The 21,471-nt window shown below is 39.8% G+C and overlaps 2 protein-coding genes across 6 annotated transcripts in view; both read left to right on the forward strand.

The window, feature by feature from the left end:
- The window catches only part of sgcd (sarcoglycan, delta (dystrophin-associated glycoprotein)), a 375,763-nt gene that overhangs the window by 164,063 nt on the left and 190,229 nt on the right, over positions 1-21,471 (forward strand). Inside the window, exon 1 of one of the 5 annotated variants that reach the window (XM_036008802.1) lies at positions 15,809-15,830. The exons of 3 other annotated variants lie outside the window; for them this stretch is intronic. The gene's annotated coding sequence lies outside the window, so the exon portion shown is untranslated. Of the gene's footprint in view, positions 1-15,808; positions 15,831-15,879; positions 15,903-21,471 lie in introns of those variants that run through there. One more of the 5 variants, XM_036008799.1, reaches the window with a different exon arrangement.
- LOC118496576 lies at positions 13,625-14,466 on the forward strand. Its single transcript, XM_036008803.1, has 2 exons — positions 13,625-13,705; positions 13,798-14,466. Exons 1-2 carry the CDS (start codon positions 13,631-13,633, stop codon positions 14,455-14,457), a joined length of 735 nt encoding a protein of 244 aa, XP_035864696.1. The 5' UTR covers positions 13,625-13,630; the 3' UTR covers positions 14,458-14,466.

Below are 21,471 nucleotides of genomic sequence, written 5' to 3' on the forward strand. Positions count from 1 at the left end.
CACAGAATAATGGCTGCAGGAAATATCCTCCCATGAGGCCTTATGATAATAGGCCCATATGTGCCGGCCCGGCTGACGGTAATTAATTGCTACAGAAAACTTGTGAGGTCACTCCGTGGCGTTCAGTGACCGCCAGACATGAGTGCAATGACACAGCAGGATTTTTACAGAATGGAGAGCAGTGTCGGGGGACAACTGAGATAAGGGGGGGGGGGGTTGACCTTTCCCATAAGGCACCAGCTCATCGCCTCGTTCCTGTTGTCACTAGATTAGAGAATTAAATGCAGTTGGAGGTCAGCGGGGGGGATTTACTGCACAGCACTGTCGCCCAGGCTCTAACTCTTGTCTTTGGTAATGTTTTCATCTGGAAAATGCAAAGGCCTGGCAGGTTAGGGTTAAAGGTTAAGTAGATGAGTTAGGAGTAGGGTAGTCTATATCGATGATGTTTCTTTTCCAGGATTGTTCAGGTGCCGCCGGAAATTCCGCCGGATGTCCGTCACCTTCCGCTTTCTTTGTGTTGGCGTTCTAAACTCCGGTGGATTTCTGAGGACTACGGTTAACTGCTCCTCAGATCTCTGCAGGGTAAATCCAGACAGCTAGTTAGACTATCTGTCCAATCTGAGTTTTCTCTTGCACGACTAAAACTACTTTTGAACGTACACGTTCCACCAAAACAAGTTGCTTCCCGAGGCTATTTTGCAGAGGCACCACTGCTCCGTCATGCGCTTTCCACCGCCCAAGACCATTGTGATTGGTTTAAAGAAATGCCAATAAACCAGAGCACGTTTTTCTCCCATCCTGGAATGCTGTGTGGACTAGCCAGACCCTCCTCCGTAGCGCTGTGGAGGAAGGTCTGGCAATGTGAGACTAGGAAGAAAGTAATGAACCAGCTTTAATCTTAAAACACATTCCATTTTGGAGTCCTGCATCTCCGCATTTCCAATTCCAGGGCTCTTGGTGATCCTCAATCATCATCACGTATCCCGCTCAATCATCCAAATGTCATTACTTCAAATTTCTTTGGATACCTTTATTAGTGGACAGAGAAGTGACTCGAAAGTTTTGAAATTAGATCGAATTAGAAAACGAACGACTACCACTGGTATGTCTGTGTGCAAAATCCCTACCTGATAACAGTCCCTCCAGAAAAACGCAATTATGCGATCGCATAATTCAATGCATAATCAGCTGAAGTCCGCATATTTATGCGAGGGCCGCATTTTTTCAAATACGCCGCACTTTTGCCGCATAAATTGCCGATTTCCGTACAAAATATGCAGGGCTTGCATGATTTCATAATCCCCGCATTTTCGTTGCAAAAAAGTCACATATATATCTTAGCAGAAAGTTGAAAAATGTTGCGTTTACTTCACACAAGAGCAGCCATTTTCCCCTGTTGCCATGGGAACGTTATGAAGTGACGTAATTACGCAACGTGAACATCATCGAAAAGCTGCAAACCCCACGATGAAGCCATGATGAAACCTCAGTTTTTGCAAGTTCCCGCAATTTTTGCAAGTTCCCGCAATTTCATCGCATAAAATTGCATAAATATCCTGCATATTCCATCGCATATTTTAAGAAAACGTGCCACATAAGGATTTTTGTCTGCAACAATCACAAAAAAACTCCGCATTTTTCTGGAAGGACTGTGATATTGCCAGACAAGAACGTTGACGTGACAATTCTGCAAAACAACAAATTATGTTCAATGACAATTATGTTATACGTCCAATGCCAACTGACCCAGACTGGAATGATTTGTCCAACTTGGGCCAATTACAGTTGATGAAATTACTTATTGGTTGAACAATCGTTACTGAACCTGCCTCTTAAACTGCTTAGTTGTTAAAGGAATAGTTTAGTTATGCAAATATGCTTATTTGCATTCTTGATGAGATCAATACCATTCTCAACAAAATCTGCCAACTAGCACATCTAAAGTTCACTAGCTTCTTGTTTGCTGTCTTTGGACAGAGCCAGGCTAGCTGTTTACGGTTCATTGCAGTCTTTGTGCTAAGCTAAGCTGACTGTCTACCGTTTACCATACACCCATTAGAGTAGTGTCAACCTTCTTGTAATAAATAACAAGTAAGCGTATTTCTCAAATGTGGAACCATTGCTTCAACATTCAGTTCGACAGACCCTTGCTGTGAATGTGTGGATTTGTATGAAGTTGAGTCCCAACAAGTCTGGAAAAAAACACAGAATCAAGCCTTGGCCAACTAGCTAAACAATCGGCAAACTTTGGGGAGTGTTCAAGGGATGACAAGACTCTCTTTGCCTCTGAACATGAAAAGAAAACTTTGTTTGATGCCAGCTTGAGTTTTATTCCTTAGCACCAGCCATCATCCTATGAGTTATAATAACATTGCACTCCCCAAAGCAATTGCTGAGCTCTGGCAACACAACAGCATTGCTAAAAATAGGTCAGATGGGGCAAAGAAACAACAGCAGTCAGCTCTGACAATAAAGCCCAAGTTTTAATAAAGCATAGTTTTCTTTGAAAACCTAAAAAAAAAAAAAAAAAAAAAACTATCTAAACTAAATGTAATAGACATGAATTTGATACCTGTTCAGTTGCTGAGCCATGCTTCATTTCGATCATGATTCTGTGGGAGCGGATGCATTTTTCAAAACTGAAAAATGAAAGACCAAGTAGTCCAGTCAGGTGTAAGGCAAGGCAAGGCAAGGCAGCTTTATTTGTAGAGCACATTTCAGCAACAGGGCAATTCAAAGTGCTTTACATGAAAACAGAATAAAAAATTTAAAACAGTTAAAATACAAGAATAAAAGTTACAGTGCAGTATAAGAAATGAAACATTAAAGAGCAATTAAAACAGTTAAACATATAAAAGCAGATAAAATATGAATTTCTCTTTATATGCTTATATAGATTGTTATACAGTGTCAACAATGCAACTTCAGTCTTTGTTTGTACTTAGTGTTCCATTTTTACCAATATGACAAACATCTCAAGCAGTCCGGTCCATATTTTTCCAACCATCTCACCCACAATGGGCCCAGATGCTTCGCACGGCTTTGAGCTTTCATTACTCATAATAACAGAAGCTAGTATACTTTTTCCTTACAATGTGTAGGAAGTTTTCATGTTGGGATGTGAGCCTACTTTGTCATTTGTCGCATATATACATGACTATTTTTTATATATATATATATTATCCATTCGATCCAATATTATATAAAAATATTATATATATATATATATATATATATATATATATATATATATATATATATATATAAAAATCGATACATATTGTCATCTTTAGGATGCACCTTTATTTTTAAATTCCCACTTTATATTTATTATTTTTATTAAAAAGAGTAGTTTATTTTTAATTTAAATGTCTAGAAGAGCTCAGTAATGAAATAGTTAAGTTCTCAAAAAGTAATCAATATAATATCATACCGTGATGAAAACATGATTTACACCCCTACCTCTAATAGTATATTGCAATTTACCTTGGAACACCAGCAGGTTGAACTGGGAAGCTCTGTTATGCAAATGTTTCAATCTCGGCGTGAAAGTGTGAACAGCACTTGCACCTCGCTCAGTCAGGAAAGACGGGGCTTCAGTGCTGCTGGGTGCCAACCCAATTGTCCGTGACTTGATCCCTAGAGACTGAAAAAAGAGTCAGAGGGAGACAAAGAGTCAAAGGACTTGCACCAAGTGCTTCAATAAGCAGTAGTGATACATAAAACCAGCAGGCATTACCACTCTTGACCACGTACGATCGTTATTGAGTCTGCCAAAAGAGTCTTAGCGATCAGTTGCCAGGATCTTTCAGCTTCAGCTTTGAATGGTTTTTCAGGAGCTGTGCTGTGCACATAATACATTTAGAATTTTATGATAAACATTTTTTTTCCCCAACAATGATGTAAACAAAACAATGAAAATTGCAAAGTTGTTCCAAACAGGGTATCATGCAAATGTTAAAGCAAAGACAGAGCACTATTAAAGTGCCCATATTATGAAAAAATCACTTTTTCTGGGATTTGGGGTGTTATGTTGTGTCTCTGGTGCTTCCACACACATACAAACTTTGAAAAAAATCCACCCATGCTGTTTAGAGTGAGATACGGTTTCTGAATGTGTCCTGCCTTCAGTCTCTGGGTGAGCTGTTCAAAATCGGCACGGCTTGTGACGTCACAAGCCGAAACGAGCAGGCTAACCGCAACCATTAGCTCGTAGCGTTAGCATGCTACCGCTATGGCTAGCGTTAGCATACTAACGCTAGCATGCTACCTCGTTCTCAATAGCAAAGCACTGCTACAACACACACAAGTTCACCATAATCTACAAAAGAACTACTTACATGTGCGCCCTCATTTAGAAGTCTCCCAGCTAATCCTGCCTTGTAACTGACCAAAGTTGTAGAAACAGCCTTTCTTTTACTGTCTATGGAGCTAGCTAGCTGACATGATCTACATCTGAGCTACTGGGCATGTGCAGTGCAATCAAAGATAGTACAGAAGAAGAAGAAGAAGAAGAAAAGAGGTCTCACTCTGTAGCTAAAACAGAGACCAGGTGAAAAGAGGATCTGCAGCAGTGAGAGAGAGCACTGCAGTACAACACAAATATGGTGTTTTTTGAAAATTAAACCATGTAAACCTATTCTGGTACAACCTTAAAATGCAATTATGAACCTGAAAATGAGCATAATATGGCTGCTTTAAGACAATACACTACAAACAAGAGACAAAGAAAGAAAAGAAAACCAAAAACAAAGGCTGTGGGCTGGTCTGCTGCCCGTCATATCATATCAGTAAGTACATCACTCAGGGATATTTGGAAAATGCACGTCTTGAATGTATTGAAAGAAGGGGTCCCATATTGTATTGAATTTTCTCAGTGAGCCCCTTAGTATTTCCAATTGGACTTCCCTTATCCAGCGGGTATGCAGAGCTGGTGCCGGAGATTTCCACTGTAATAAGATCAAGTGTCTGGCGAGTAGAGTGACAAAAGTTACAAAGCCTTTTTCTGAGGAAGAGAGTGATAGCATGGGTGGAATTACGCCAAACAATGCTACCATAGTATTTGGATCAATTGCTTTCCCAATGACCTTGGACAATGAACTAAAGATTTCTACCCAGTAAGATTTAATAAAAACAAAAAAAAAATACTTGTAAATAGAAACTATGAACAACTTTTGATGATTAAAGCGAGGACTAATGCAAAATATTGTGGTTTGGATGTTTTAAAGTTTGAAACTCAACATGTCAGTAGAGTTTTATTTCGGCAGGCCACACATTTCTGTATTGCTAAAAAAATCAAATAAAGTAAGATGATCACAGATTGCCACAGAAAGCTTTGCAAACAGCACTGGCGAGACATCAGAACTGTGGAGTGCAGCAGGGAGCTGTGTGTCTGGCCAAGCCTAACGCTAGCTGCAATAGGCTCTGCGAGACGCCAACATTACTTCACACAAGATGCTAAACAGGAAAATCTCTTCACTGAGTTTTTGATCTCTTTCTTTCTGTTATTTTTGAACATCAAGAAGACAGCTGCTGCTGATCTGTGGGCAATCATCTGCTCGGAAATCTGTCAGGAACGTGTTAGTGGTTGATTCATTGGCATTAATCATGAAGAAATCTGCTTAAAAAACCTACGGTGACAGCCGGGAAATTTTTTTCATAAAAGACGGTTGGTCACCCTTTTATGTCTGTCTGTAGGTTTAGCAAATATTTAAACAGTGACGAGGCTATTTCGTCTGACTTCGTCTGAGATACATAGCTCAATAAAATGTTTTCAAGTTAGCCTTCTTTCATTTCCTGAAAAACGGTTTTGGACATACGAGGTTTTCACTTAAAGGTGCTGTAGGTAGGATTGTGAAGATCCAGGACTTAGCCAAAAAAAATTGAACATCGACAACTTCTCAGTCCCTCCCCCCTTTCCGTTAAAGCCTAAAATGGTCTCCTAAGCCCCTCCCCCCACAAGGGAGAATGAATGTGTGTGCATGAGCAGTGATTGACACGCAGTTAGACACCCCCCCTGGCCCTGATTGGTGCATCTGAACAGGGAGCGGTGGATTTCTGCAAATCACACTACAGGCTGGAGGTGGTAGTTCTACTGGAACATAGGGTCAGTTTCAGCAAATATGGCAGAAAGTTAGTTTTTTAAGTCTTACCTACTGCACCTTTTAACAGTGATGTTATATGAAGAAAAATGTAAAGAAAAGAAAATACTGTGACCTTCTGCTTAGCTGAACTGAGGAATAGAAAATAAACCAGTCCCTCCAGGATCTCGCAGCCTTTTTTTGAGATTGTTGCGGCCCAAAATGCCTGATTGTGCGGCAGCTTTTGTGAAAAATTGCAATAAAAGTTGCAATGTCTTTAGTATTTTTGTTGCAGTGAAGTTGCGGAGACAGTGAAAATTGCATTAAAAAGTTGCGATTTTTTTTTTTTTTTGGTATACTTCTTTTAAAATAAACTTGTTTTGGGGAGAATAAAGCTGGGCTGAGTTTTCCTAGCAACCTTACCAAAAAGGCTCAGGATGATGCAAATGTTGGTATAATATGAAAATGGCTGGTGGATTTAAGACAAAAAATATAAATTATTGAATTAATCAAATTTGAACATATGTGTCAGTGGCTTGTTGATCTTGACATTGTTAGTTAATTTCCTAACCTGGCCTGGGACACACATTCATACGGTTTAATAAAGTACTGACTTTAACTTATCATTGTACTTAAAATAACGAGCGTAGCTCTGCTTAATTCAGGTAATCCTGTAAATCTCATCTCCGTTTTTTCCTGCATCCACCGTGTGTGTGTGTGTGTGTGTGTGTGTGTGTGTGTGTGTGTGTGTGTGTGTGTGTGTGTGTGTGTGTGTGTGTGTGCGAGTCAGCCACAGGGGGAACTGAGCAGCAGCCCCGCCCGCTGCAGAGAGCCGACAGGATTGAAACCGCAGCAGCTTTCAGCGACATTAGAGTGAAAAATCGTTACAGCGTACATTGATGTTAAAATGTATACAGGTTGGCAGGACGGTCTGAATGTTTTGCACGGTCTTTCGCTGTACGTTTTGTTGGTAAATGTGAGATGTTCGAGTCACACACGTCTCGTCTTCATATCAAAAACAAGGAAATGAAATTGGTGACGTACGTGTGTTACGTCAACCCGTTCTCACTCCCGCTTGGTCAGTGGCTCTCAGAGTCACATACTGACGCAAAGTCTGGCACGTTGGACTGCTGTGATTGGTTGAAGTTGTGGGAAACGCCGGTTGTTGGTCAAATTTGCAATGAAGTTGCAGTGATTGGTCAAAATTGCGAGTCACACTGAATTCACGGTGATTGGTTAAATTTGCGTGAATTGTTGTGATCGCGAAATCCTCGAGGGACTGAAGCTGTACAGCTGGATAAGTCCACTGAGTGAATGAGTTTGAATCAATCCATATTAGTGTAAAAGCATGATTTTACATTTACTGTAGTGCATTGTTTGTCTTAGACTTAGACTTCTCTTTATTGATCCTTTTGGGATGACTCCCGCAAGGAAATTAGATTTCCAGCAGCAGATTTCAGCAGCTTACAAAACACTTGTATAGAAAATAAAGGGGTATAAAAAAATACAGTATAGAAAATACCGTATAAGAATAACAATAAACTTCTAGCTAAATATAGGAAGTAAACACACAGTAAAAAATAAAAATAAAATAAACTACAGATAAATAAAGATATATATATAGGACTGTGTATGGCATTGTGTTATTATACAGTGAATAAATTAGCAGTTAAGAGCAGTTAGAGTGTCCAGGTATGTATGTGAGTAAATTAAGTAATTGCACAGTGAATGAGTGAGCGAGTGAGCTGTGATTTTTACTGTTTTCCCTTCTTTTGTCTTTGATTCTTTACAATGATGCTCAAGGTTCTTGCATTTTAAACCACTCTGTTCCTGTGATACGTCAATGTGACTGTTTGCCAGACAAGTTTCTCTGCTGAGAAATAAGAGGAGGTGTTCTGTCAGTGTGTCAGCATTTCAGACTGAAATTAAGTAATTTTAATGGATATTGTCACATGTGGATTCATTAAAAAAAAAAAAAAATCCACATTGAGCCATTGACTACAGTTCCGCTTGGGTGAATTTTAACGTGAATATGCACTGTCGACCAATTGCAAACATTCTCGAAAGTGCCAACTTTTGAAACAACTGCAAGCCAGCGAGAGTCCAAAATGGAGGAAGCTATCAAATTTGCTGTGTCGCTGCCATCCTTTCTCATATCAACCTGCTCCGTTGGAGAAGAAACTGCTTTACAAAGAGGCAACAAGTTGTGAGATAGGAGTCAATGGTACAAATAGGTCTCTTGTATAAAAAAAAAATTAATTGGTAAGCTTGGCAGGCTATACTGGCTGGCTATCGCTAGCATGTTTGCATCTAGCTAGCATGTTTGCGTCAAGCGAGCATGTTATCAGTTAGTTCATGCACATAATGACCTTAGCAACAAAATTAGTTACTTAAATGAAATGACTTAAGAGTAAATGTTTCAGTCTAACAAACAGTCATGGTTCCATTCAGTCAAATCAATTCCAAAAATAAGTTCACCACCAGATTTAGTTCACTAAATGTGTTTGCTAAGTTAGCCTTGACAATTTTATCAGGTGATATGTCTGGTTGGTTTGCCCATCAGCTGCTAGGGTTCTTCTACCACCTAGTGACCAAAAAAATGTAATGTAGCTTTCAGTTGTGTGAGTAAATCTGGTCTCATTAGATATATAAATACTTTAATCAGACTGTGTGATGCTTTTCAAAAAATATATATTTACAGGACGTTGCTCTTTATTATTTTAGTTTTTTTTGTTGATAGTCACATCATCTTCTGTCAGTGCCTTTCTGTGTGTAGTCACAAGATTGACTACTTACACTTTTTATGTTATATCCAGGTAATTACAGTAAAAAACACTGTATAAGCAAGTAATTTTGTATGCAATATCCAGGTAAGTAGAGTAAAAAAACATTGTATAAGCAAAGGGAATTTCCACCGACCGTCCATCGGCGATTCCCAATGTATTCATCCAATTGCCCAATGCTATTACTCACACACACAGGAGATGTGTTCTCCACTCAGTATTAATAACATCCTCCAGACTTGACTTCGGCAGCTGCAGTCTGAGGCAGCAGCTGAATTATTGAACAAATCAAGGTCCCCGGCTATGTATTTATATGATACTCGTAATGAGGCCGCTGGAGATTGTGCCTTAAGTTATGGAGAGAAATAAGATCTTTATAAGCTCTGCGGTGTGTCTATACTACACTGAACCTCTGCACAGATGATGACTTTACTGACCACACTATGCTCTTCTTTCTTTCTTCCCTCTGGACCTGCTGCACGATCACCACATTTATTATCTGTAATATCTCTAGATGCTCAAGTGGAGCACCTCCTAAAAGTGTATCTAACTGTGTCTTGGTCTGTAAGGATCTTTTCCCGTGTTGTAATGGTCTGGTGATAGCCAGACTAGATCCTCGCATAAATTCGTCGAAAATGTTCATATTTTTCAATGAAAATGACAATTATGATACAAATATTATCATTCCCTCCAATATCGTGAGATATGTTGCAATCGCAATATCAGTCTAAATAATCACAATTAGATATTTTCCTCATATTGTGCAGCCCTATTTTAAAGGCCTATTTAAGAAAACAAAGTGCATTTTGTTCAGACAGGTCAGATATGTTTCTTGCCAAACATGATCTTCTGATCATTGCCCTGCAACTTCAGATGAATAGGTCTCTGCAAACACACAAAGAGAACTCAGTGTATTCAATAATATATCAAACAACAAACAATAATTAGGTGGGAGTTCAGTCTATCAGGTTGCTGCGTGACAACTTGAGTCTTGGGGACCAATTTGATGCACTGGGCAAGAGCTGTGTACATAAAAGACAGAGGCCTCTGAAGAAATTAAACCCTACAACTGAAAGAACAAAGGAAAAGAAAAATGAGAATCCTTGGTGAATAAAGGCGGGAAGCAATCGGTTCAACAATGACACCCCCCCTGTAAAATCAACAGTCAGTCTGGTTTCAGTACGGTCTTTATACGTGACGTTGCTTGTTTTTCCTTGTCGTTGAGTCGTTTCCTTCTGCTTCAGTGTCAACATATATGATTAATCAATCATATCACCTCATTTCCACAATATGCTCCAATGATTTAGTTTTTCTGTATCCAATCCAATATGTTATACTTTTCAACTTACTACTACTACTACTTACTACCATTCAATTGTTCCCCCTGTTTATTTCACTGGGTAGACCTAACAGAGATCAAGGTCTTTTTTCTCCAAACACTAGTTTACAAAGAAAATATAAATGCGAACATTGGGAAAATGACTTGGTAAATGTTTCCTAGGGTCTGGAGTCCTAAAGTTCAAACGGTTATTACCTGTCTTGACTGTCTCCAAAGCTCATATTTCAATTCTCTGCTACTCTCTCTGTGATCTATTAAAGCACTTCCTCTTGCTGTGGATCACAAATTTAAACACAGCGGCAGAGTAAAACGAGCCACTGCAGTCCTTCAAATTCGGCCTTTACTTCACTCTCTCCTCTGCAGGAAACAAGCACCAAGTTAGAAAATGCGTGATTATAGGTACACACACACCTATTCTCTCTCGGGCGCACACTCCTCTCGCTACAGTTGAGTGGTTGGACGTGACATGACTGCTCTCTGCACTCCCATCGTCTCGCCTGGTTGTCCATAAAAGACCCGTTTCACTTTCGCTGGAAGTTTTATCCCTGATCATTTTCTGCTGACGGGCAACGGCTCACTTATCAGATCCTACCTCTCCCTAACCCCGGCCCTCATCCATCAATCCCTGTTTCATTATTTAAACTGTGGTTTAAATGTTAAATAACAGAGCCGGTGTCTTGGCTCTACTTAAGGAGAACTGCAGAGTGCAATCTCTGTCGAGTATTTAAGGAAATTGTTGCACTAAACTGTAGCTGAGGAACGCTATCACAGTGATAACGTGCAGGATTAGTCAGCCCATGGCAGAGCAGAGACGCTCGGGATTGAGGTGGAGCTTTGGAGGTGGGTTTTAAAATGCTCATAAAGCCGGAGGAGGTTTTTTTTTTTTTTTTTTTTTTGGCTTAAATTGCAACCACTAGGTGCATGTTCATGTATGTTTAATTTCACACACTCACCAATTATTTACCTCCCTCTCAAAGACTGAAAACATAGGATTTTGCATTCTGAGGCAGAACTAGATCATAACTATAATGGCCTTACTCTGAATACAATTTCTCTGTTTTTGAGGCTGAGTGCTGATCATTTGTCTTATGCATTTGTCTTTTATTCTTCAGAGAGGAACAGCATATGTGTGATATCTAAATTAAACATTAAACATTAGAATATGTTTTTACCGACAAAATTCTGTTGCACAAAGTAGTTAGGGCAAACTTGACTTGTTTAATTTAGTTTTGTGCCCGTTGACCAAATCTGCTAAATGGTTTTCAACCATTTTCTGAAAAAAAAAACAAAAAAAAAACAGCAGTCGTACAGTCTTGCAAAAAATCAATCTGCTCTCAACTAGTCTTAGCAACTGCTTGTTTAAAAAGGTCGAGTCTGGTTTCCAATTAGATCCCAACATCTTAATCTGACCCAATGACTGCTCATCATGGAGTGCCACATGGTTCAATTCTGGCTCCACTTATTTTTTGTTTTGTTTTAAATGTTAACACCACAGGTCATCATTCATGAGCTATTGCTATGCAATACACCCAACTCTATATAGCCGTTGATACTGATATCAGTGTATAAATGACCCCAATTTCTATCCAACTCAACCAAAAAAAACTTGAGATTCCAGTTATTGGTCCAAGAAAGGAAAATAGATACATTGTACTCACAGTTAAATATATCTGAGCACATTACTTCACTTACTGGGAGTTATCATTCACTTTTATCTAACTTTCCAGTTGCATATAAGGAACACCATTTAAACCGCAGTCCATTATTCAAAGAACAGATCAGGCCTGTTATAAATGAAAGCAATCACATCAGTCCTGTTCTAAAGTCCTTGTTCCGACTTCCAGTCAGTCTTGGGATATATTTTATGATCCCAGTCCTTGTTCATAAATCTTTTCATGGACTTGTCCCTGACTGTCGTTGATATACTATATAGATATATCACTACAAGATTCCTCCGATCCATTAACTTTTCTGCTTAGTAGCAAAAACTGAAACCCCTATGGGGAACTACCTTCTGCAATTATGGAACAACGTTCTGGAATATTATCTCTTTGGACTCAAGGAGAGAAACAAAAATGGAAGCTTTTAAATGCCTGCTAAAATCTTGTTAGCCTTGTTTTTACCCTCAATTTGTTGATCAGCTCCACTGACTTTTCTCTTTTTTAACCTCATGGAAGTAAGAAGTATATGTTCTAATTCTAAGCTACTTGAGCTATATGCTTTCTCTTTCAAACTTGTTTTATCATAGTTTTGAGCACTTTATGCAGAATGTCTTGCTGGTGCTATATAAATAACTTTGAATTTACCTTTAAAAAATACATCTGGGAATCTCTTTTTGTTTCTCACTAAAGTTCCACACTGTATTTTAGCAATTACAGTTTTTCTCATTTGCTAAGACACACTAAATGAAACTGGGATCCGCTTTATCTTCATCATCACATTATTAGCACAGCAGAAGTCTTCTCTTGCAAATGTTTTAACACTTTTTCATTTGTTACACACATTTTTCACACCCTTTGTCAAAACAGTTACCACAGATCTCATTGAAAGACCCCGAACTCTATTGGATTCACTGTGGTGAACAAAAGGAAAACATCTATTCACAGCTGATAGAAAGTACTTGCATAATTAGAAAACTCTATGCACCTGTGTGAAACTCATTTGCACAACTCTTCAATCAGCAATCAGTCCTCATCCATCTATAAAAGATGCCACCTCTGTGTTGCTATTTGCAAGCATGGATCAAAGAGGCCATAGAGTAAGAGGCCATGACAGAGGGGCCAGAGGAAGAGGAGCCCGTATGCTTGGTGGAGGCCATGGCAGAAGGGCCAGAGGAAGAGGAGCCCGTATGCGTGGTGGAGGAGCTGCAGCAGCAAGAGGACAAAATCGAGCTCAAGTTTCAAATGAAATTCGGGCAACAATTATTGACCATGTCATCAATCATGGCTTGTCCTTTAGAGAGGCTGGACAAAGGGTCCAGCCCATTCTGACTCGGAGCACTGTGGCATCTATTGTCAGGCTTTTTCGGAATGAGAACAGGTAATTCACAGTGTTACTGTAATGTATACCACTGTGTATTTCAGCTTTACTGTATTGCCCTGTTAGCAGAACAAACTGTGTCTACAGTAATGCAGATGTTTTATCAATCCCATTTATGTGACTGTCATACAGTAATGTCAATTTTGACATGCTTTTTGCTTTTACTTTATAGGATCCACACATTACCACACACTGGTGGCAGAGGAAAGATATTTAGTATTGAACAGGAGTCTGCCATTGTAGATATGGTAGATATGGTAGTGGCAAACAATGCAATCAGACTGCGTGAAATCCAGGCAGCAGTAATTGCAGATCAGGGAGCATTTAGAAATATAAACAGTGTGAGTTTGGCAACTATAGATCGAGTCCTTAAACGCCACCATGTCAGAATGAAGCAGCTGTACCGAGTTCCATTTCAAAGAAACTCTGACATCGTAAAGGAGGCACGATTCCAGTATGTGCAGGTACAGATTTTGTTATTGTAATACCTTGGTTACCATAGTTACATGCAACTGGAATACTGTAATTTGCTTTATGAATTTGTTCTTTTTCTTAGAGAATAATGGAGCTTGAAGCTGAGGGGGCACATCACAAATTCATTTTTGTGGATGAAGCCGGCTTCAACCTCTGTAAAGTGAGGAGACGCGGGAGGAACATCATTGGGCAGAGGGCCACTGTCACAGTGCCAGGTCAGAGGGGTGCCAATATCACCATGTGTGCTGCCATCTCCAATGATGGGGTCCTTTGCCACATACCAACCATTGGCCCATACAATACAGAACGCCTCATCACATTTCTTGATTCATTGAAAGAAATACTGATTCCACCCGAAGAGAGAGGGCTGTTGAGGCCTGGCATGACTCTGTATGTCATAATTTGGGACAATGTGGCTTTCCATCACTCTCGCCTTGTGAACGAATGGTTTGCAGCACAGCCTCGTATTATGATGCACTTCCTTCCTGCATACTCCCCTTTTCTGAACCCAATCGAGGAGTTCTTCTCTGCTTGGAGGTGGAAGGTGTATGATCACCGGCCATATGAGCAGATGCCCCTCCTGGAGGCAATGAATGCTGGTTGCCTGGCAATAGGTGCAGAGGACTGCCAGGGATGGATGCGCCACGCAAGGAGGTATTTCCCTCGGTGCATTGCAAGGGAAAACATTCAATGCGATGTTGATGAGAACCTGTGGCATAATCGTCAAGAACGAATGGACTAAATGTGAAAGATAAAATATATCTAAAGGTGTTTCCTTTGGTAGCTTTTTTTTTTTTTTTTTCCAGTATCCATTTGAGTTTGTAAAGTGTCATATTTCATATTGATGGCTGTATTTTGTATTTTGTTGTCCATTGTGTAATGATTGATTGAAAGAATAAATTAATTTGACCACAAGTTGAGGTGTTTGATGGAAATATTTGCTTATGTTGCATGCTTTTAATGTTTTGTGAGTGTTAGAGCATTTTGCTAACAAAATGAGTCATTTTGGCCATTGAGCTTCAGTTTTATCCTGTGTGTTAACTGTTTTGAAAATGTGATGTCAGAGTGAGCAAATGTGTTTAAGCAGTTGAGAAAAACTGTAACTTTTCAGCTGTTCTTCACCACCTTCACGTAAACAGGTCCCGTCTTTCTTTCACATTAGCAGCTTGTTTGCTAATGAGGTTCTTCTCTGATTGGCAGCTGTACCGGAGGAGAGTGGAGTCTGGTTGTCATAGAGTACATTTCTTAATTAGTGCAGATTCTTAACTGAGCCCGTATAATGGTTCCAGGCATGGTTGCTAGGAGATTTGTGACACAACTCCCAAGCTTTTATTGGGGTGACAGAAAGGCATTGCTGTTTGTCATGAACACAACGCGCACAATCTCTCCTCTTCACTCTCTGACGTATTGTTTAAGAATATAAAAGAAAAAATCCAAGACAAGTATGAGCGCAAGTATACTAGGGCTGTCAACGAATATTCTAAATTTGAATATATCTATCTGTCTGTCTGTCTGTCTGTCTGTCTGTCTGTCTGTCTGTCTACATGAATAGTAAACAGAAACAGACATTCGAATATGAGCCCTAACGTATACAGCCCAGTTTATATACTTTTGTGTACATTTGTACAGGCTTTGGGAATATGTGATAATATGTGTATGTATTTAAGTAAACATTTATGACAGACACACACACACACACACACACACACACACACACACACAAGATGTGGTCACATTTTTGTTTAATACACAGTATACTGCATTTCTTTCTTTCTTTCTGTGTATTCCATGTTTTGCAGTTGATATTTTCAATGCTGGTTTTTTTTGCACGTTATATGCAAAAGTATAAAAGCATTGTATTCACACACACATGCACAGACCTATTCAGTCTCTGTTTCTCTGTTAGATGCTCTCTCACATACAAATACAACTCACAGCTCAGCTGCATGGCTGCCAGCGCTGACACGTTGATCAGTCTGCATCTGCCAAACGGTGCGTCGCATGGAAGTGTCTGGCATTCAGTAGCAACAATCCCAAAAACGCTAATCAAACAGCAGATACGAGGCTTACACACACACACCACAGTGCTTCGCTTATCAGCTGCCGACAGCACAGGTCTGTACTCTTTCTATGTTAAGTTCATTTCAACAGATGGCAAACAATTCAACGGCACTTCACTCACACCAAGTAAGTTCGGCTTGATTCCATTCGACTCAGTTCACTGTAGCTTAATACAATGCATTCAATGCAATTCTCAGTTTTTAACAAATGAGTCGTGAAATGTATTCTTGCGATTGTGGCCAGCACAGCAGTCTGTGTTTGATAAAAAGCAACTGATCTCAGATCTGTTCTCAGAGAAGAATCTGCATCCCTTTTAAATCCTATCTGGACCCAAAGCTGATATGAATTGTATGTTAATGACATATGTAAAAGAGGTCTGACATGTAAAGGCAGCGATCCTCGAAATCATTTCTACATTTGCATACAAATGAGCTAATTTTGTCACTTTGTATAGATAAAACGCAAAAATGAACAGCACTTAATAACAGCTTTAAATCATTTATGTTCATTTTGCCGTTAGTCACTGGTGGTGCTAGACAGGAGAGACTATCTTACATAGAAATTACGACTACATCCACAACAGCCCTTCTTCCAGCCCCCTATCCTGAGGAATTGCGCCCTAATTGGATGATTCCACTCCTCACAATTTGCAATCAATGGCAACCTTCAGTACTAATGCAAGAAGCAGGGAGTGCCTTTTAATGTAGCGAGGCGGAAAGTGGGTGGTGGATGGGCGTGTAGCACGTCTGACTTTCATGCAGCAGACTGAATTTTGCGCCACATCACGTACCTGCATTTAAAACCTTACTGATTCCTTGCAGAAATGAGAAACAGAATTTGCATTTTTATTAATGAAAACCACAACTCTTTCTTTACCTTAACGCAGGATTGTGGCTGCCTAACTAGGACCGGGTACCAAATGCAATACTTAGTATTGGGAAAAATAGTATCGGAAAAATGCCATTGAATGTCACTCAATACCCAATTTCAATACCTAAGGAGTCTCATCAGCGTCAGTGAGCCAATAAGCATGCAGCATGCTTCTACTGTACCGAGATCTAAAAATGCGTGTGATTGGCTGTCTCACGTTACATGTCGTAGAGACAGGCAGAGACGGGGCTCACGTAGTAGGAGCTGAGATATAAATAGATCGGTGCCTCGTTGTGTAATGTTTTTTTGTTTTATGAAATTGGTATCAAAAAAGATATCTTTTAGGAACCGTTATTGGTACCGGTACCGGTATAGAATTTTTTGAACGTTACCCAGCCCTATGCCTAACCCTGACCGTTGCCTCAAACACTCAGCTATCAGGATGGCCCCACAAGAGTTACAACTAGCTGTTGCTGAAACTGATTTTACTTGACTTTAACATGCTCAAACTTTGTTAAAAGTAATTAAATGGCCTCTGGTCTCAAATAGTAGGGAAAGGGTGCTTATATCTACTTTGTGATTGTGGCAGATGAGATGTGGTGTAGCTTTAAACTCCGTCTCTTGAGGATTCCTCTCCGTGCTTCAGAATCACTTTCCTGTATGGTGAGAAATTAGAGCATCACAGGATCGTCTCGGGCTTTCAGCAATAGATCTTTTTAGCTTTCTTTTTGCAGGAAACCAATGGGAAGCGTCAGCCTCCTCACTGAGCCGTTCAATAAGCCTTTTGTAGAACAAGGATATCCATTTGCATTTGGAAGCAAAAAGGAGAAGATCATGGATTGCTCGCCTGGCTTTGCTTTTAAAGGGAAGAATTATAAAGAGGAGTTTTGGGAGCTTTACGGGGCAAATTGAATTTAAAGGCGTGTGTGTGTGTGTGTGTGTGTGTGTGTGTGTGTGTGTGTGTGTGTCACAGGTGAGAACCTCCAGTAGTCTTTCTGCAGTGCCTCCAATTAAATTTGGAATGTGAAAACCATGGAAATGAAATGCAAAGTAAAAGATTAGAAGATTTCATTTGTTGGAATACAATCATACACAGCAGTTTGTTGATTTTGTTTTCTGCACCGACGTGTGTGAAGTCTGAAGGTCGCTTCAGAATCTGTTTTCATAGTATAAAGAGCTCTGTCGCTGTACACACAAGGCAGGTTCAGCTACCTTTTATGACTCAGCAACCTGTTTTGTTCTCCTTTCATTTATCTGTATCGTTACACATCCTTCATATTTTCTTCACGTTTTTCAGTGAATACGTTATACAGGGTAACTGCAGCAGGAAATGTGTCTCCACCAGTTTTAAGGAGTTGCTGTGTTCGAAATTAAGGTAATCCGTAACAGTTACTGGGGAAAAATGTGTAATTAAATCACACTTACCTATGAAAATGTTCACTATTACAATAGGGGTTACATCTGAATATTTTCTGTAAAAAGCTAGGCAATATGTTGAATTATATTAATTTATTACTTGGCACATTGTATGTGCACAATGTCTTCTTTTGCTGTTTTTCAGCCTCGGCCGTTTAGTGCATTTCACACAAAAATCTGAGAAGGGTTTTGAACGTAACCGTGCAATGCAAAGAATGTTTACCTGCGGTCAAAATGCTATCGACTTCGGAAATGTCGATGTCCAACCTCAAGAAACATCTGCAGGTATGTAAGTTAAGGAAGACATGCCTACCCTCCGTGTGACACACTGGGCTTCTAATGTGTGTTGAAGATGAATTTTAATTTTTTTTAACACAGCATAATAATATGTGATTTAATAAATGTATTTTCACGTCGTCCTAACCTCACCGTTCTCTTCGGGGCGCGATATTACGACTCCCACTATGAACCACATAAATTGTCATTCATTTTATTGTTAAACCTCTGAGGGTAAACTTTAACACAGATTTTTATTCTTATTGTTCAATGGTGACTGACAATTTCAGGAATACATAGTCATGGAAATTTGCCAAAAAGTCATGAAAAGGTCATGGAAAAGTATTGGTTAAAATGCGTGTGAACCCTGAAAGAGGTGCTGAAGTCTGACTTTGTGGAGGCTGTTCTTGAAAATATAATTATTATAATCTTAATTCATGTGATAAGGGATTTAAATAAAAAAGGAGTTTGATACTAGTCAGTGTTGAGTACTGCTGTGAAGTTAACACTGCCAGGTTTAAACATGAAAATGGATAACAGTTATCAGAATCAATGGATTAGAAATTTAGAAAATTAATCAAAAAAATAATTAAATGTAATACACTACTTTTACATTTTAATTAAGGTAGTCTATATCGACGACTTTTCATTCAGGGGATTGTTCAGATGCAGCCGGAAATTCCGCCGGATGTCCCTCATTTTGGCCGGATGTCCGTCATCTTCCTCTTTCTTTGTGTTGGCGTTCTAAACTCTGGTGGATTTGTGAGGACTATGGTTAACTGCTCCTCAGATCTCTGCAGGGTAAATCCAGACAGCTAGCTAGACTATCTGTCCAATCTGAGTTTTCTGTTGCACGACTAAAACTACTTTTGAACGTACACGTTCCACCAAAACAAGTTCCTTCCCGAGGCTATTTTGCAGCGGCACCGTTGCTCCATCCAGCGCTTAGCACCGCCCAAGACTATTGTGATTGGTTTAAAGAAATGCCAATAAACCAGAGCACGTTTTTCTCCCATCCCAGAATGCTGTGTGGACTCGCCAGACCCTCCTCCGCAGCGCTGTGGAGGAAGGTCTGGCAATACAAGATTATAATTGGGGTAACTTGTAATCGGTAACCTATTACATCTCCAAAGTAGCCTTCCCAAACTGGTTGCCAAAGTGCAAACAACATGACCAACAAGTCAGTGGAAGTCATTTTCTGAGAGAAAAAATATCATTTGGCGGATGTGTTGACGCTTGCTTACCTTGTCAACTGATAGGGTTATAAATCATCAGTTGTCAAAAGCCAGTTCTACAGGTCCCACTATTACTGGGAATGCACAGTGTTACAGTGCTTAGCATTGTTGCCTCAAAGCTACAGGGTTGGTAGTAGGGCACTGTACAGTAAATACGGAGTGATTTTGAACACAGCAAATAATTCATTCCATCCATCTTTTGACTTGTATGCCTCACAGTAAATAGCAGCATGAATTGGCTATTATGGCATAAAGGCAGCTTTGGTGCTGTTACCAGACCGGGGACACAATAAGTCTGGTTTATGCCCCAACACAGTTAGACATGGATGTGTAATCTAGGCAATCTATTTGCGCTGGTAAGCAGAATTTAACAATGGCTGAAATTTTGAACAGCGACCGCTCTGGTTTTTAAACCATATGCAAAGATGTGCGTTTCTGCTATGCTTTCATGCATATAGTGACTCTGACTCTGGAATAGGGCTGGGCAATATATCGATATGGACCTTTTTTTACAGCAGACATTTTGACTTGTCATAGTAGGAAAAGCACAGCTGAAATTGATAACCTTAACAATGGCTCAATTCCATCAAGTGTCCCAGTAAGCTATCTCAGTGAGTCAGCATGCACAATACCAGGACCTCTCCTAAGTGGAATGCAGCCATCATTAATGGTTTGGAATACACCTGTGCTTTTCCTACTATGACATGTCAACATGTCTGCCGTGAAAAAGGTCTATTATATCCATATTGTGATGTGAGATAAGATTTCGTCTTAGATTTTGGAAATCGTAATATCGTAAGTTTTGTCTTTTTCCTGGTTTTGAAGGCTGCATTACAGTAAAGTGACTGAGACTCAGTGACCAGACTCTTTTAGCTGTTCTATTATTTGCCGTTACCCACTTAGTCATTATATCCATGTTACTGATGATTATTTAGCTGAAATCTAATTGCGAAAATATTTTGCAAAAGCGCCAATTGTCAACCCTATAATATCGTCAATGAGATATTTGGTCGAGAATATTGTCATATCTGATTTTCTCCATCCCTACTCTGGAATCTTTAGTTTTGGGCACCTGGCAGCAGCAGAGGACCTTCACTTTCCAGGATTGATGGACCACTTCCCAGCTCTGCTTTGAACACTCCTCGTGTTCAAGCCCTGCTTGTTAAACACACGTCAGTCCTCATTTCCCTTCGGAACCTTTCCATTACACCCACCTGCACTGTGTGCTGTGGCAAACTAAATGTACATTAGAGAAATCCGAACAATAAATGGTCCGCGTGCTGTTTAACAACCGTTTACAGTTGTCACTGTCCTTGCCCCATACGGCTGTGTTGTGGCACAGTGTGTTTTGTAACAAGGAACGAGGTGGGGAATCTAGCTGAGGGCAAAATGCTCTGAAATAGATCCCACACATTCAAGGAAGCTTTTTCATGCTCCTGTTTATGTTCTGGTCCTTGTCCTCGGTGCATTCAGTGTCTAAATTAGTGTTTTGTTCCATTTGTTCCACAGAAACACTGTAATGCAGCTTCCAATGCTTTCCTTTGGTCGCCACTCAAAGCTTTCTGCTAATACACTCTTTGAATGTGTCTAGACAGCAGAGGACCAGTGTTTTTTTCGTCACTGAGCTATGAATTGAAGCGGGGTGATAAGATAGGACAGAAAGTTTGCTTTAATTTTATACTTTTTCTTCATTTTTTCTCTCTCCTCCCATGTCCTTCCACCCTTTTCGAATGATTTAGACAAACTGTGACAATTGTCGGAGTCACTTTGCTTCATCGGAAGGTTCTTCAGAGTCACGGCTACATTCAAAGCAACTCCTTGTGATATTCCGGTCGATGCAGACAACTGTTTGCTGCATTTGCATTGCTACGTTTTGGTTTTTAAGCGGAGTTTTGAGC

The sequence above is a fragment of the Sander lucioperca genome, chromosome 13 (genome assembly GCF_008315115.2).
Source record: "Sander lucioperca isolate FBNREF2018 chromosome 13, SLUC_FBN_1.2, whole genome shotgun sequence".
NCBI classification, from domain to species: Eukaryota; Metazoa; Chordata; class Actinopteri; order Perciformes; family Percidae; genus Sander; species Sander lucioperca.

Excerpts from the sequence above, each read along its gene's own strand:
- LOC118496576 (XM_036008803.1), top strand. The coding sequence starts at position 13,631 with ATGAAGCAGCTGTACCGAGTTCCATTTCAAAGAAACTCTGACATCGTA. Across the intron at positions 13,706-13,797 it reads CACGATTCCAGTATGTGCAG|AGAATAATGGAGCTTGAAGC; the intron begins GTACAGATTTTG and ends TCTTTTTCTTAG.